Source organism: Passer domesticus, chromosome 11 (genome assembly GCF_036417665.1).
Source record: "Passer domesticus isolate bPasDom1 chromosome 11, bPasDom1.hap1, whole genome shotgun sequence".
Lineage (NCBI taxonomy): Eukaryota > Metazoa > Chordata > Aves > Passeriformes > Passeridae > Passer > Passer domesticus.
The window spans coordinates 10,625,672-10,643,272 of record NC_087484.1 but is presented as its reverse complement, the minus strand read 5'-3'; the positions used below and the strand labels follow the sequence as shown (position 1 = coordinate 10,643,272).

Below are 17,601 nucleotides of genomic sequence, written 5' to 3'. Positions count from 1 at the left end.
CAGAAATATTGCTAGAAGGAAGTAGAAGTTAAAATGCTTTGGAAGTAAAATTAAAGACCTGTTCACCTGTGCTGACCTCAAGTTATCAGCAGCCCATGCAGAGCAATGCATCAGAGACAGGCCCAAACATACAGGGGTATGTTTAATAAGGGTATGTTGTACTTTTCCATCTGATTCAAATTTCTCTATGTCACTTAGGTACATGGCTGAAGAGGTCATCTGTGTTTGATTTGGAATTATAAAGTTTGTCCATGATTAAATATGAAAGCAAGTCTACAAATGAAACAGAGGTCTGCTGTTGAAACCCAGGTCTGCTTGTACAGTGCACATTGGAAAGCCATTTTGAAAAGCATTTTAAGTTTTGCTCTTATCTTCTTGCCAAATCATCAGTGGTTTGACTCACATATCAGAGTTTTCAAGCAAAAAGAAAAGCTCTAGATGAACCTATTTACGTAGGAAAAGGTTTTTCAAAAAAACTGCACAGAGGCCAGGATCAACATCTGAACACGGGCTGAGTTGTTACATTTTTAGAATTATTCCTTTCATTAAAGGCATGAGGGATATCTCACGCATCTTGGGGCCTGATTCAGAGTTGTAACATCCTAAACCAGTAATTGCTGTGCTGGGTGAAACCCTCTCTATATTTGTTTTGGAAGCAAAGCTTCCAAAGCCAGTTCCTTTCCAGCTCCACGGAGGAAAGCCTACCTTGCTCATGATGCTGATGGCTGTAGCAACAGCACTGCTGGATGTTATGGTGCAGATCTTCTGCAAGAACAAGACTCATAATAAAGGGCCAGCAAACTTCTTTCCATCTGCTTGCTGCTTCTGGCAGTGAGCAGGCTTGTAAAACTGAAAGTGGTTGTTCAAGCAACTGCACTGAATGTTGGAGAGATACACTGGATTAAGAGCCTTGTCTGTGCCAACTCTTGTTGAGCTCTTTGCTGCAATTAGCTAACAACAGACCACCAAGGCGAGGTTGTGCCAAATGTCTGTGAACAAAGAAAGTGTGACGCCAGGCAGGAGACTGCAAAGTGGGGTGGTGGCAGTCTGGTCCTAAAGTGAGTGGGTGCCTACAGAGAAAACCCTGCAAGAAGGGCAGCACAATGGGTCAGAACAAATAACTTCTTCTTCACTGTTTGAAAAAGGATTTTTAATGAAAATAAAGATCAGAACATGCAGCAGTGTGAAATAAAACATTTTATTTGACTTTCTCTCTCCAGTCACTCATGTACTTTCTGCATTCCTTCCTAGGCAGGGCCTCAGTTACCACTGCAAGCACAGAGATGTTGCTGACTTGGAAGCAATGTGGAATTGGGTACAGCACTTGGAAGCAATGTGGAATTGGGTACAGCACTTCTGCAAACAGATCACCTGAGATGTACCATTCAGAACATTCACCCAGAACATTCCCAAGCATTTTATCGCTGTGATTTGGGGCAGAGCTCTCCCCAGCTCTAAACTTCTGCAGTCACCAGTGGCACCTCTGGAACCCTTGAGAAGGTTTAAGTAGCCCTCTCATAATGTCGCCTCCACTCCCAGAGGAGTGCTGATAAACTTTTCTTTGCAAAAGGCTTTATCTGGACCTCAGACCTTTGTTTGGCATGGGTAAATGGTTACAGCACGTACCCCTCCCACTGCAGATACCCCTTCAGGATTGAGTTCTCCTTCCCAGCATGCCAGCCTGGCAGGCAGAAGGGTGGAGGGACACCCAAACTTTTAAACATTTTGTGCCAATTTGCAAGAAAGCAACACGGACAATTGTTATGAAATCTTTGCCAGATGGGAAAGATCTTCACCAAGAACTCTAGTAATCTCCAGTCCTGTGGAAAAAGACTTCCTTTATGAGAAACTGTGGTAAACTGACTCCATAATCTAATCACTTGCCCAATGAGAGGCTGTTGAGCCCTGTTTCTGATCCAGGACACAGCAGTATAAATAAGGCATGATTTGATCAAAGTCACTGGAGCAGCAGAGGGGGATGCACAGCATGACCGTGAGGAACATCTGGCTTATTGCAGTAACAAAGTCAGGACCAAGTGGATTTCAAGCATCTCCCATTTGCAGCTGTTTTAGTCTATGAGAAGAGAGGCAGTATCTGTAGAGATACTCCTGAAATGTCTGAAAGAAATAAGGCCACAATGCCTTGTGAGAGACCCTACTGAGGACAGTGCTGTACGCACAGACTTTGGAGTAGCAGAGCCCAGAACATCTCACAGTAAAGCACCTAGCCAAATCCAGGGTTTGGTCATTCCCCCTCACTCAGGAACAGCTGATTTCAGCCAAATTAACTGTGTTAATATGAAAAAACTTATTGGTGACAGGTGTTCAACACTGAGATTATTTAAAATGCCAACAAATATATTTTTTTCATGTGTCACCAGTCTGCATTGCCAAGCGTCTCGTCACAAGAAAGCATTAAAATTCATGCAAAAAAAAAAAGTAACATTTTTGGCAAGGCAGGGCATTGCAGCATTGGAAGAGAGAAATCTTGGAGGAATCGAGACAAACACACAGCTGGGAGCTGAAAAAGCCTCGCCAGCCACTCACTGTGCCCATCCCAGATTATTTATTTGCAGAATTCCCGAAGGCAGGAGGGTGCCGGGGTAAGAAAGGCAAAGCGGGGTGGAGAACCCAGCGAAAAACAGCTCCAAGCAGCAGCCTCGCAGGGAGACAAAACCAAGCATCCTTTGAATCAGGCCGCCAGCGCGGGGATGCGGGGGGCGGCAGGAGGAGGTGCGGAGCGCGGCAGGGAGAAGCGGGAGGAAAGTCTGCTGCCGCTGACATCACCGCGGGACGATTTACATTTCCCGACGTCACCGGCAGACCCCGGCGGCCGCGGGGGACGGAGATGCTCGGAGCAGCCCCGGCCGCTGCCGCGCCCCCGGCTCGCTGCGGGGGCCGGGCCGGGCTGGCGGGGCGGGCCGGGCCGGCGGCGCGGGGCCCTTTAAGAGGTGCCGGCGGCGCGGGAGCGGCACAGGCCGGGCGTGCATGGAGCCGCGGCCCCGCCGCCACCGCAGCCGAGTCCCGCCGCCTCTGACGGAGCCCCGCGTCTCGTTATAGCGCGGTCCACCGCACGGAGCCCCGCATCCCACCGCGCCGGGATCCGCTGCACGGAGTGCGCTGCAGGGAGTTCCGCGGCGCCGAGCCCGCACCGTCCCGCACCCCGAGCGCGCCCGGCGGGCATGGCTCCCGGCGGCGGGCGCGGGGGGGCCCGGCTGCTCCTGCTGCCGCTGCTGCTGCTGCTGCTGCCGCTGCCGGCGGCGGGCGGCGGGTGCGCGGCGGAGGGCGGCCCGCTGGAGCCCTTCGATGCGCTGTACGCCAGCGGGGTGGAGGCGTACTACGGCGGGGACTTCGCGGGCGCGGCGCGGTGCCTGGAGCGGGCGCTGCGCAGCCGGCGGGAGCTGCGGGCGGCGCGGCTGCGGTGCCGGCGGCTGTGCCGGGCGCAGGTGCGGCTGGCCGAGCCGGGCCCGGGCGCCGGCGGGGACCTGGCGTTCTTCGGCTCGGTGCTGCGGCGCGCAGACTGCGTGCGGCGCTGCGAGGAGCCGCGCCTGGGCGCCGCGTCCCGGCACCGCGCCGCCGAGGAGGTGCGCTCCGACTTCCAGCGCAGGGTGCCCTACAGCTACCTGCAGCGCGCCTACATCCAGGTAGGCACCGGCCGGCCCTCCTGAGCGCCCTCTCCAAAGGGTTGCCCGCGCTTCCGTGCTCCCGAGCATCCCGGGTGTGCCCCCTCTGCCGTCTCTCCCGAGCCGTACAGGTGTGGTCCCCCGCGACGTTCTCTCTGGTGTGCTCATGGCCAGTTCCCGAGACAGAGAATCCTGGATAGCAACGTTGATTCTCTGCAGTTTTGGTTCAGCTGTGCTTTTCCTGTCTTGTTTTGGATGGGTTTTTTTCTGTTTGCTTTGGGGAAAGGATGTTTTTGTTATAATGTAACACAGTATAATTCTGAAAATTGTCTGCCTTAAGCTTGCAGGGAAAACCCGTCAGTAATCCCACCATGCCCTCTGCCAGAGGTGTTTCCCTTTCAGACTAGCTGGACTGATTCCATGTCTCAGGAGCTGGGGCTGTAGGTGAAGCTGGAAGGTACATAACCTGTGTTCCAGGGACCTGATGGTCATTGTCCTGATGTGATGTGAAGTACTTTGCAGTATTTCTTCAAAGTAACAGTGTGCAGTCAGTATTTAGCCACAGCTGACCTCCTGAGTATCATCCTCTTATCCCAGTAACTTCTGCCTTAAAAGATGGTGTTACTCTTTGAACTTCCTTGCCAAAAAGAAGAAAATATCTCAGAGGGAAAAAACCCAACCCCCTCTCACCAACCCACACCATGATAATGGTATTTTTCTTATTCATTCAAGACTTGTGCTCTGTCAGGCCAGCTACCTGTAGTAAGTCTTCCTGTTCATGACTAGTAAGGACAAAAACTCTGGGAATTTTGTTTCATGCCAAGTGGAATGTTTAAAGCATTTCTGGAACATCTCCCTGTGGATTTCAGCTTTATTTGAGCACATTCATAACCTTTTGGTTGCTATAGGCAACTTAATAGGTGAAGACCTGCGTAGTGGTGCACAGGGAGGGTGGTTCTGCTGAAATCCATTTCTAGGTGGACAAGCAAACATCTTTCCTAGGCAGTGCTGGTGCCTGTGGTGCAGGTTTTACGCAGCAACACATCAAGGAAGCAAACTGTCAGCACTCTGAAACCTAGTGGAAAATCATAGCTGCATTGCTTTTTCTATGTTTCCTTTTCTGTCACTACCTTAATGTCAGTTTCACAAGTCAGGGACTAGAACTGCATTGGCTTAAACTCCAGTGGCCATGTGATGCATAGAGTTCCTGAGAGAAATGCTGGGGGTGAACTGGAGCTGTAATTTGGCTTGTGTGCAGTGCCAGTGCAGCTGATGGTCCTTACTGGAAAAGATATTCTATGTAGTGTCAGCATCTATGGGAAGTGACACAAAATTTGTCATGCTAAAAAAGTAAGTGATTTCTTAATCTGATTTCAAAGCCTTTATCAGACTCACTGATGTCAATCTTACTGAAGAACTTTCTTCTGAATTAAATAATAGGGTTTTTGTCTCCCACTTCAGTAAAATTGATATGTAAAACACCAGAAAATTTTGGGGTATGGGCTATTCTTGCATGTATGCTTCTACTGAGACTGAGGTTATTTTCCTCATTTAAAATGGCATTCTAAGCTTATCAAAGCAATGTGTTGAAAACAGCCTTTTTAAAAATTTATTTTATGTGTGACTCATCTTAATTGCTTTTGCAACATCTGGGATTTTATGTTCATGCTAACACTGATTTCAGTGCTCTCAGATGGAGTAGTGGATGTTCTTGTTATCTGCATGGCTGTCCAGGTGTGGGGCATTGGAGCCAAGGGAAGCTACTCTCTGATTAGACTTGTTCATGTTTTTAATACCTTTTTCTTTAACCCTTTCTGATTCTCTTGGGTTTTGTAAGCAACAGTCTGGCCAGCCTGGTCCCTCACAGCACCCTGCAGTGATTTGTCCACGTCCTCACCTGGCTGCTGCCTGTACCTGAGCTCTGCTCCCAGGATTGCCCTTTTGCTCTGGCTCAACAAGTCTGTGCACAGGAGAAAATACCCGGCATGGGATTTGCCTGCACTTGCACCTAACACGAGGTCTGCCGTCGTACACTTGGATGTGAACCATCCCCTCATGCCAAGGCTGAATGCCAAGGCGCTGGCATGTTCCCTGGGGGTTGGGATGATCAGCTCCACATCCTCTGCGTTGACTTTGGCTGCAGCATCTGCTCAGCATTTTGTCTGAAAAGGAGAGCTTCAAAGTGGGGCTTGTGCAGAGCCCCCCAGCCTTGCTGTGGGTGCACAGACAGGCTGCACAGCCCTGAGGGTGGCCACTTCACCCTTGTGCTTTGCTTCTTGACACCAAGGAGGAAATGAGATGAGGTTAAACACCCTGCTGTGTACCCTGTCCAGCTCCTCCCTGGGCTGCCTCACGAGGCCAGGATGCTGAGCACTGGTACAGAGCCCTGGGAGGATGGCAGGGTTTAGTGCCATTTGTGGTTTGAGAGAAGAGGAGCAGCCTGGAATGTGCTTCCCCCCTCCCACTCTTGCTGACCTCGTGCTTGTTTGTTTCTCAGGAGGGGAGAAACACATCCCGTCAGGAGGGAGTGACAGAGCAAGGAACAGATGAAAAAAAGCGGAAGGGTTTGGCTCTTGTGCAGCGCTTTGAAAAACGGTGCTGAATATACATGAACCAATCCTTGCAACACTCCTGTGGGGTAGGAAAAGCAAAGGCTTTCAGTCCTGCTGGACAGATGCACAGCCAAACGTTGGCCAGCACTGTGCGTGCCTCTGCTGTTTTGGGAGCAGCAGAGCCACCCAGATGCCCTGGGAGCAGGGAGGGCTCCCCACTGCTTTTGGTGCCCCGGGAACAGGCTGGGGTCTCCACTGCCTCTGGTCTCTCACTGCAGAGCAAGCACCAGCACAGCCTGGCCCAGTGCTGATGATGTGAATGAGACTCTGCAGTGACTTGCTGGAAAACTGGTGCTAGAATTGAAAGTTTTGGAGTTTTTTTGCTCTTTTTTTTTTTTTTTTTTTTTTTTTTTGCTTTTTTGGGACTTTTTAAACTGGACGTTAGCAGCAGCTGCACTGGGCTGCATTGCTCCTGCTTCTGAGCAGATGCAGAAGATATTCCTGCATAGAGCACTGTAAGGGGGCAGGGAGGTGATGATGTGTGTAGGTGAAATACCAGTGCTATCCCTCTACAAAAACATGTTCTATCAGCTTTTGATGTGATCATCCTCATCATCCTATCAATTATTTCCTCATTTATACGTACTTTTCTCAAACAGAAACAGTGGTCTTCTGAAGACCACTTTTCTATTTCACAGACATGATCTGAGTGTTTCTGGTGACTGCATGATGAGAGGGGAGGCTGTGGAGCACTGCAGGAATGGGACAGCTTGTGGATTCAGCTAAGGGTTTCTGTCAGCTTTGGGCTCAGGGTCAGGCTCCTGAAGTTGACTGCAGACTCTGCAGACTGCAGACAGATTGCATTGAACAAGCAGCCCAAGTCCAAATGTGTTTGCAAGACTACTTTGTGGCTTCTCTATATGTGTTTAAGTAGGAAGACTCTCTTCCTAGATAGCTGGTGTTTTCAGGTAATTTGGAAATATAGTGGGTGCATCTGGTTGAGGCAGTTAGGTGGAGTGGGTTTGAGAAGGTGTGGAAACTGAGAAGATGAAAACATGCAATGCATGTAGTGTGCTCTCCAGCCTGCAGAGAGAAGGTTCTTCAGTGTGTTTCTGCTGTTGTGTCCCATGGGCTGGACAGTTTGCCAAATGCTGGTGAGTCTCAGCTCTGTGGTGGCTGCTTGGTCTTTGTCAAAGAAATAACCTCTGGGCTTGGCAGTGGGTGTGGTAGGATCACTTTGCCCTCTTAAATATTTTATTAGTCATGTCCTCCTTGCTTTGCTGCTGTAGTCATCTTGTTTCTGTAAAAACCTAGCCTGCAGGCATGATGTTCCTCACCCTACGTTTTGGAGTTTTAATAGTTCTGAGAGTGAGTGGAGGAGGAAATGTACACAATGTACACTGTGACAGTGTTTGCTGCTGTGAGCTGCTGACTCAGGAGCCGTGTTGGAGCTTGCCCTGGATGGTCTGCCATGAATCCTGTGACAGAGCATTACTTCCAGTCCCCAGTCTAACTTCTACAGGTCACCTTGGTCCAAAACCAACGAGTAACCTGGAAAAGTTGATCACTGTGTCAATTGCAAAACCAAATCTTGTTTCTCTTCTACTTACTGACCTTCTCCTTGAGGTCTCTTTCTTTTGTCTCATCCTGTTACCAGCCACAGCACTCCCTGGCTTGCTTGCTGGGTTGATGGCTGTAGCCTGTTTCAATTTTCTGTGGATATTGTGCTGTTGCTGAGCTCTTCCTCCCAGTTTGTAAATACTGAGTTGCAGTGGTGCTGTCTCCCTGCTTGCCTGAGTGCCCCGTTGCACATCAGTGAAGCATGGCAGGAATTGTACGTACGTGGTCTGTAACCACCAGGATCTAGATGAGAAAAAGCCTTTTAGCCTGTGCTTGGGTTTAAAACAATAAATAAAACAAGTCCCCAGCATGTTGGACATTGCTTCTCTCTTAGTAATGCCAGATTGTAGGTGGAGCAAAAGGGGCAAGAGCCCGACTGTGTCTGGCTTATCCTGTCTTTGGCTTGAGCTCCCCCTTGCCATGTCTGAGATGTTTTTCAGTTCTGTTACCATCATTTCATGTGTTGCACGCATAAAAACAATAATGTTTAGGTTTTCCATGTTGTAGGAGAGACTGTTTATTTGTTTTTTAAAGCTGTTTCTTTTTTTTTTTTTTTAAAGCAAGGTCTTGTTTGGGGAGAACCTCCACTTTTATCTTCAGTGCTGGGTTTTCCACAGTGCAGCAGATGGGGCAGTGCTGGAGGCACTGCTGGGAACGTGTCCTTGGGTCACACTGGGCTGTCCTGCCCACCCACACCACCAGCATGTCTGAAATGCAACAGGCACAATGATCACTTGATAAAGGACCACAGGAGAGAAACAAAAGAGACAAGTGGGAGGCCAGGCTTCACAAACACTTGTGATACAGATTATTGCCTGACTCCAGTTCTGCCTTTGAAGACTCTGTATTTATGACAATCCAGACCCAAGGAAGGAGAGCTGTGTATGTAAACCTTGGCCTTTAACCTCTCCAGTCTGGTTGTTCTGTCCTCTGAGAGATCCTGTGATCTCTCCACGAGCCACATTTGGGTGTCTGAGTGCCTGTACCAACCCTTGGGGTGGTGGTTTTGAGACACTTCAACCAAATCCTTTCCACCTCGAGTAACTACTCCCTGCCCACCTTTGTGTGTTTCACAGGGCCAGAGACTTCTGTCTCTGTGACAGATATGTGGATCACCTACCTAGAGCTTATGGAATAATTCTGGATTCACACCAATGTAGTTGCGTAGGGAATTTGGTTTGTTTCACTCAAGGACTGCTGTTTTCCATGAACGTTTTGCTCAGTTTTCCTTCATGCCACAATGCTGCATGGACCTAAGCAGGTAATGGGGTCCTGTCCTGGGGTGAGCCACAGCCTTTGGGGAAATGTGGCTTCACATGCAGCATCTCGAGGGCAGTGACACAGAATAATGTGTAAAACTTCTTACTTTAAAGTCTTTGGGGGAGCAGCTGTTTCTCACCACAGGCACCACCTGTCCTGCAAGGTCTGCCTGTGCAGTTGGTCTTGTTTTTGCAGGATTTATGTGACATCTCAGATGAAGACCTATAGTAAAACTGTCAGATAATCACTGTTATTTGGATTTTTACTATTAGTGGTGTTTATTTATCTTCCATCTTGAGAATTGGTATTACTCAGATACTGGATAAATAAACAGATCTGAGACTTAATCTCTTGGAACGTCTCTTTATTTAGATTTTCTGAGAAAGCATTCCTACTCCTCAGCAGAGGGTAAATGTTAGTGCTCAGAAAGTTAAAATTATTTAGGACAAAAATAAACTCAGTTTATGGGGATGGAAAACTTTGAGTCTTGATGGTTGGGTCAGTGTCCTGGGTTTAGAGCAGGATATTTAGTCCTGCCCTAAGCCTGGGACACTGCCCCAATTGCCCCTGCTCCTGTTCTTGCTGACTATTTCAAATGAAATGCTTCTAAAATGTTTAGAGTTGAAAGTATTGTCAGAGAGGGAAAGAGGTGACCCAGTGGTTCAATTCTGCTGCCAGCAAATGCAGACTGGGTACATCTTTGTCCTGAAGGTGTCTGTGTCTTCACAGGAGTCTCAGTCTCAACTTTCTGGACTTGAGTATGGGCTTGTGATGTACTAAAAATTAGACTAGCTGGTTGTAGATTTTCTGCTGGTTTCTTTTGTTTTTGAGTGTTTTTGTTCAGTTGTTTTCTTTTTTTTAATTTATTTTTAATAGAGTAAATCCAAAAGCAAAACTAAAGTGTTTGCAGTTTGCCACATCATTTCGATTGGTAGTAAATTAGCACAGCACTGCCCAGCAAATCAGGACACAACCAGTAAACACCTACTGGTCTTAGACCCACTAAGCTCATTTTATACAGCCTAGTAATCATTCATTTGATAGCCAGGGCTGCTCTTCTTGTCTTGCCAAATTCTTCTTTCTCACTTCATGGCTATGCAGTTCTGCCAGGGCTTCAAAATATACTATATAAAATAATATAGAAAAACCTAATAATTATAGACCCAGTGCAGTGAGTCCCAGCCTGCAATATTTTGCAGTCTTTTGGAGAAAACAAGGTAACCCTGAATTCCTCCTTATTTCTTGGCAATCTCTGGTGACGTGGCTTTGAGGATGGATGAGGCAGGTGTGGCTCACATGATTTGAGTGAATTTTTTGAGACCTTGATTTAAAGGCCTCCCAGTGCAGGTTGATGTCCCAAGTGGAACAAAACTGGGCACCAGCAGTGCAGGAGAGCCCAGGCTCCTGCTGCTGGGATGGGACCCAGGGACCTGCCCCTTCCCTGCTCTTGCATCTCCTCAGTTTCTCGTGGTTATTGCACTTTCCCCTGCTGGCTGCTCCTTGGCAGAGCCTTGCTGCTGTCCTGCCCTGTCCATGCGCCTTGGTGTGCTGGGATTTGTTAAGTGGCTTTTTGAGCTGCCTGTTAAATCTCATCCATACGTCTGAGAGCTCTGCTCTGGCTTCTGCAGAGCCCTTTTGTTGTCCTTGGCCACAGGAATAACAAACGGCAGCTGATGATGAACTGCATGTGAATGAGCAGTGCAGCTCAGCCCTGCTAAGCAAGCTTATGCCCAGTATTCTCTAGCTGTGGCTGAGGTTTCAGCAAGGATTATTCCAATTTCTTGTACAACTGGTGATTTCATCGTGGATGGCACCGGCAGTGGTGAGAAACCATCCTGTCAGTAGCTGTTGCTTTACTGCCAACCTCCTGAGCACTGCTGGAGCCTTGCTAGCAGGATTCTGGGCTCAAGGCACTGCTGGGCGTCTGGAGCAAGGAATTGAGGGGTTATTTATCTTAGCTTTTTCCTTTGGAGGTGGTATGAATTAGTCATTGTGATTGGGTTTGTTCCCAAGGAGTAGGAACCCCTGTGCTCCTCACAGGGCATATTTCCATGTGTGTAGTCTGGAGTGAGGCCAGGCTGAGTTTGGATAAATCGATGTGAACCCAGAGTGACCCAGCTGAGGCCGTGGAGTTCCTCTGCTGTAGCACTGGGGAAGCTGAGATCAGGACTTGGCCAGTGTGTTCCAGCAGTTAGGGATGGCAGGAAGGAGGGCACGAACTTCCCTGCATGCTTTTGTTTCCAGCCAGTGTATCAGCAATAAGGTATTGACATTTTTATTTCTTGGCCGTGAGCTGGTGATGACTAATGAAGGCAGGGGGTCTGCCTGTGGGTGGGTTCAGGCAGCAAAGAGCTGTTCCTCATCAGCCTGTACCTCCCAACCAGTCCTTCTCCTTTCCATGACAACTGGTCAGTTAAACAGACCCTCCAGGGCTGACGTCAAGGGTCAGGGATTTGGCCACCAAATAATTATAGCAACAAAAATAGCATCACTTCCCCACCCCTTCCTTCCCACATGATCCTGCTGAATCCCAACTCATAAATGTCCTTTTTTTTCTTTCTTGGATGAGAAGCAAAGCCCACATGTATTAGCTGGAACATATGGCAGGGTTTGGCTGCAGCCCATAAGTTGTGAAGGCCAAATATTCACTTGTAGCTTCTTGTTCACTTGGAAAAAAAAAAAAAAAAAAAAAAGAGAGGAGAAAAACACGTTCTTTCAGGATTGGATGAAAGGCTGAGTCTGTGCTCCTGCTGGGATGGGCAGCAGATAGGGTGTGGGACAGCACGCTGACCGTGCTGTTGTGACAGGGAATGTGTCCCCTCACAGCCATTGAGAGGTGGCCTGGTGGCAGTGGCCACTGTCCCCTGCTCCCTGCCCTAATGCTGTTCCTCAGGTCAGGCAGGGTTTGCAGGCAGGCAGCTCAGGAGAATGTCACCAGCACCAGGGATGCAGAGCAGTCAGCAGGTTTTAGATGTGGGTTAGCCACAGGCAGGAGAAAATTCTGTCTTTGCAGCACTAAAGGTTTTACCGAGGGTCATGGGAACATCTGGGAGGGCGCAGAAAGTTTGTGAAGGAGAGGAAAATGAAGGGACATTGTCAGAAATTGACTGTCTGCACCACCAGAATGTACCTGGTGTACCTGAACTAAAAAAACCAGATACATCACAGAAATGCTTGTTAGACACCACCATGGCTTTTCCAAAGCAGCTGCAATGGTGGCCTTGATCTCACATCACATCCCTGCAGAAAGATGAGCCTGAGACTGCACTGTGTCCTGTCAGAGTTAGAAGTGGGAGCACATGAATCTGCAGAGCCTTGTGCCTGAAAAAAGGGTGGGTAAATCCTGCCCCAGAGTATTGCAAGTAGGGCACTGCATCCACCCACAGCTCTCTGAGGTCAGGGCTGGACTCCCAAGGGTGCAGTGGGGAGACGTGCTGAAGTTCATTGCCCAGGGCTACGAGTGCAGCTTCTTTTGAAGATGGAGCCAGCCATATTCCTTCCCAGGGAAGATCAGTGGGGTACAGAAAGAGCTTGGAAAATATCCTTCAGAATATTTGCCAAAGGTGTTGCTGTGACTGCCCAGGGACTGAAGCACACTCTGTTGGTTCCCTTGCTTAGAAAGCTGCTTTTAAAGTGGTTTTTGCCAAGGCACTGCCTGTTCTAAGGTTAATATATATTCTGGGGCATCTGTGACCTGAGTTACTCTGTGTCTTTGGAAGCAGATGAGAAACTGCAAAGTTTCATTGAAATAGTCTGAAAGGAAGATTTTAGTGAAATATTTTAGTGTGAGAGAGGAAAATGTTGTGTTTTACCCGCATTTTTCCTATTTATGGAGCTGCTGGTCTCTCTGTTGCAGGGGCTGAGAATGGACAGGAGTTTTCTTACCTGTGGGCAGCACTGATCCAGGGGCTGAGTTTGCAGGCTGTTAACCAAGAGTTGTGAGATGCACTGAGCTCCAGAGTTGGATGAGGAAAGGCTGTTTTTGTAGAGGGGACTCATGCTGTTTTGGGAGACGCTTTTATTGCCTGGTGGTGCAGATCCTGATCTGTGCTGCTGAGAGGTGCTTGGGGCAGGGTTTGCTGAGTGAGTGGTGCTGGTGCATCTTGTGCTCTTAATTACCCTGGTGCACTCAGCACACTGCAGGGCGCTGCTCTAACTGCAGATCCCATTGTGGGCTGCTGGGGAAGCTGGTCACCACTGTTCCCTTTGCTTTAAATATATTTTTAAGATCTTTTAAATATCTTTTAAATGTCTTTTGGCAGATGGTTGCTCCTTGCTTGTCAGCCCTGCTCCATTTTCTTTAACATAAGTGTTGCACCCTGGTGCCCAGGTGGCTCTGCTGCTTTCTGGAGTTGTCACTCCAGGGTCAGTCACAGACTCCTGCAGCCACATACCTTGGCTCACTGGGGTGCTGCTCAGTAAAACTTGGTTTCAGCTTGGATCCTGCTGCAAGGCAGGCAAGTACCAAACAAAACAGCCATGTGCCACTTGAGGAAGCAGCTTGTCCACTCAGCTGTCAGCTGCACATCCCTTCTGTGCAGCCTAGGCTGGGCTGTGGTAGCTCCCTGCAGGCATGTGCTGTGTGTGTGAGGATGCAGAGGACATCCTCAGGCTCTCCCAGAGCTGTTTCCCAGGTAATGTCCGTGTCTGGGCTGTAGTCTCCAGCTGAATTCCAGCTGAAGCTGGTCTCAGACTGGCTTCATGCAGCACTTTTGCCTGCACGGTGCAGCTGAAGCTGTTGCACCTCTGTCTGCCATCAGCATGACCTTTGTGTGCTCTGCCAGCCACCCTTCCTGCTGCTGGAGTTTGCTCTCCACCACCCAGACTGGCAGAACCTTTCTGACTGTACCCTGAGCACTCCCTGCCCAGCCTCACTGCTCTCTGAAGGGGCAGATCCTGTGCGCACTCAGTGCTTTAATGCTGGGTTCTGGTCTCATTCCTGTAGCCTCAGGGACTTGGATGTAACAAAAGCACAACAGGGGACATCAGTGCCTGGGTGTGCAAGCACTGTGAGAGGAGGCAGCTCTGCAAGGCTTGCAGCTCCCTGATGGCCTGGGATGTGCAGGGCAGTTCCAGTTTTGGCAGCTGGGCTCTTCCATGTGATAGCTGAAGCTCTGGGAGTTGGAGTAGGCTATGATTGTTTGAATGTTGCCAAACTCAGATCTGAGATTTAACAAAAGAGATTTTCCCATCTTGGGAGACTCATTCCAACCTGATTACTGTTTGAGTTGTTCAAAAAAACAGTTCCTAGAAAATGACTGTTGCACTGTAGCACAAGGCTTCCCACGGTGGCGTTTTTAACTCCAAATCACTGTTTCTTTAATCACTGTGCTTCTGTTTTCCAAATATATTTTTGGATCCTTTCTGTGAAATCTGGCTAGATGACAGACTCATAAATAAGCCATTTTTAGCTTCTAATCCTTTTTGAATCAAACCAGACCAGGTAGATAGACCTGAATAACCATTCATGTGGACTTTCTCTTTGAAAGTAACAGCACTTAAAGCTGTCACTGAGTTGCCAGCGATGAGTACACTCAGCTATCTTGAAAAGCCATAGTGTCCTTTGTGATGTTTCTGAGAAGTATTAGATAGTGAAGGTTTGCATGTTTCAGGCTTATTGTTTACATTCCTGTCCCTCTGCTGCTGTTTTACATGGTGGATGTTACAGCTCAGCTCCTAAGTGGTGGAGCCCTGCTCAGAAAGGGTTCCAGGTCCTTTGGGAACTTCTGTGCTGCTCTTTGGGGTTGCTTTGGTACTGCAGCCAACCTGTGCTGAATACCAAAGTCCTGCTAAGTGGGATTGCCAGCTGAGCTCTTGCATGCTCTAGGTGTGTGCTCAGATGTGCAGGGAGCTGGGGAGATGGACAGCAAAACCCTCCTGGTGTTTGCCTACCTGAGATGGGAGGGAGTGCTCAGGTACAAGAGCCAGCAGTGCTCAGCCCCTGAGTGAGGGATTATTTCATTGGGCTAAGAATGTACTCAAGCCTGGAAACCTGTGTTTGGGAAGTGATCAGGATTACTGTGCCAAGTGGGTGCTGCTGTTGCTGTCAGTGCTTTTAAGTGCCAGTTGGCCAATGGCACAGCTGGGTCAATAGTGCATTATATCAACCACTTTACAGTCCATCTTATTTAAGCCACTTAATGGCAGCTTTGGAAGTTATTCTCTGCTATTGAGGGAGGAGAGCTAAGCCCAGACAGCTGTGAGTTCAACCGTTTTAATTTTGCTGTTTGCTCTTGAGTCCTAGGGCTGGAAGGGTAAAAATTACAGGAAGACAAGGAAGGGAGAATCTGTTTTTCTTTTCATAGTGTTTCCTCTCTGTCAGGAGGATCATCAGGCATTTTGGAGGTTATCCTTGTAGATTCCCCTGTTGCAAAACTGCAGTAGAATTTTGGCTGTGCTGTATTCTCCCTTTTATGTGCCAGCAAGCTTGGCCCTCTGCTCTTATCAGCACTTAGTGCTTCAGCAGTCCTGAGCACGGAAAACTAGATCTGCTTTTGCTTAGCATTATTAGCCAAAAAGCAGCACTCAGCTATCTCTTGTTTCAGATCCAGGGTGCTGCTGAGTGCAGTCAGAGACTTTGTCCAACCAGTGACGGGTGACAACAGAAGGATGTCAGTGCTGGGGAATTTCAGACAGAGATATGTACCAAAGGCTGCTGAAAATAGCAGGGTTTGAAGCCTTCTGAGCTGCACACTTTGATCTTGGTCCATGCTGAGGACAACTGCTCTGACTGATGGACTGCACTGTAAGTTTGTGATGGATTTAGCAGAGTCCTCACAGGTGCCTGGATTTGAGACCTGCTGATATTAGCAGTAAAGTTGTGTGAAATGTCTAATGGTGTTTCTGTCCTTTAATCTGAAAGCACTGAGATGGAGGCTGTTGGGATAAATGGAAGGGAGTGTGATGCAGCTTGTTCAGAAAGAAAAAGAGCTGAAGTGGTGCCTGTACTTGCTGTGGACTCACATCTGTTCTAATGACTCAGGTTGATGCCTGATGACTTATTAAGGCACAGCTGCATTGTGCGCTGGAGCGCGTGTGTTGGATGCAGCCTGTTGGGTTTTTGTTCTGCACAGAGCTCAGATGAGATCTGGCAGACCTCAGGCTCAGCAACCGCCCTGATGGTCCCAAGTGTGTTTTATTTGGGAGCGTGTGACCCAGACACCAGAAGCAGGACACCAGCGGCTGGGTTTGCTCCAGCCCAGCACTCCCAGCCCTGATTTGCCCATCTGTGGGATGGGTTTGATGTGCAGTAATTACACACCAGGCACTCAGTGTTGTGAGACATGGCTGACAGCACATGTTTGGGGAATGTCAGATGCGCTGCGTGGTGTCCGCGCTCCGTGAGCAAGTTCCCGCAGGAACAGCACACATAAACAGTAGCAGATTAATTAAAGATGTCCTGTTCTGCAAAAGGCCAATTATGGAGCAGTTTGCTCAGAGTCAGTGGTGCTGCCTGGCTTATTAGCAGGGCACGAGCTAACTGTCCCTCAGAGGAGAGCAGTCCTACAGCTGTGGCAATTCACTGTCACGACTGTCCTGCACGTGGAGGAGGAGATGTGGGTGTCAGCCATGCAGGGCCAGGGCAGGGCAGCTCCATCCCTTTGTTAAAGCTGCTCCACAGGCAGCAGAGCAGTGTCTGTGTTCCATACAGCAGACATTTGCAGTCAGGTGTTCCTTACTACTTTTGCAGGGATCTCATTGACTTCAGTACCTTTGGTATGTTTATTCCAGATGTTTCTCCTTGAGCTGCTGCTGCTGTTTAAAGGGCCCTCAAAACCTGATAATATCCCTGGGACCTGGGGAAATTGAGCATTTCAGATGAGTGGGAGTCCAAAATCATCATCAGGATGCAGAATAATGGTTGTCCTTGTTTTAGGCCTTCAAAGCGTGATAGGATCATTGTAAAAAACGTGACTCAAGGATTTTCTTTGGAGTGGTTCCTGAGTTACAAACATTTTCTGGTTGAGACCTGGACTGAATGTGGAAAGCCAGCTGCCTTGTCCAGGGGCAGCAGCTTTCATTTCACAGGACTCATCTGGCTGAGGATGAAGGGTAAAGTGTCCTGAATGTCCTGAACCCAATCCCATCCCTTTGTCACAGCACTTTATGGCCCAATGCCATAAATCCCATTCTATAGCTCACCATAAATTACCCTGTGCATCTTTTCCACACACATCCCTACTTCTTTCTGGTGAACCTCATCAGCAAGACCCTTACAATCAGCATGAGCTTCTGCAAGGAGAGTCAGACCCATCAGCCATAGGGCTGAGCAGGGCTGACAGCTCATGCTGTCTCAGCTGCACTGCTTGAGGAGAGTTGCTGAGAGGGATTCTCCCTTTCCAGCAAGGTTTTATCTATTTTTCATATTGCTTTACTTTAAACAAACAAAAAAAATCATTGCTGTAAAAATAATTATTTCAACATCCACTGAGATTTGTTTTGGAAAGCTGATACTCTGCTTGATTTCAAATTCACGAGGTGAACTGAAATTTCAGCACTGGAGCACATTTTGCTTTGTCTTCCACTCGTGGAAGAGCTGAAAGAGA

General features: G+C 48.5%; 1 protein-coding gene across 3 annotated transcripts in view; it reads left to right on the top strand.

Annotated features, from left to right (window-relative positions):
• The first annotated feature begins 2,760 nt into the window (after nt 1-2,760).
• P3H2 (prolyl 3-hydroxylase 2) overlaps nt 2,761-17,601 on the top strand; it is a 65,107-nt gene continuing 50,266 nt past the window's right edge. The window contains exon 1 of one of the 3 annotated variants that reach the window (XM_064385640.1): nt 2,761-3,644. In XM_064385640.1, coding sequence (XP_064241710.1) covers nt 3,183-3,644 — 462 coding nt within the window. In that variant the 5' untranslated portion in view covers nt 2,761-3,182. Of the gene's footprint in view, nt 3,645-8,656; nt 8,678-17,601 lie in introns of those variants that run through there. The other 2 variants (XM_064385639.1, XM_064385642.1) reach the window with 2 other exon arrangements.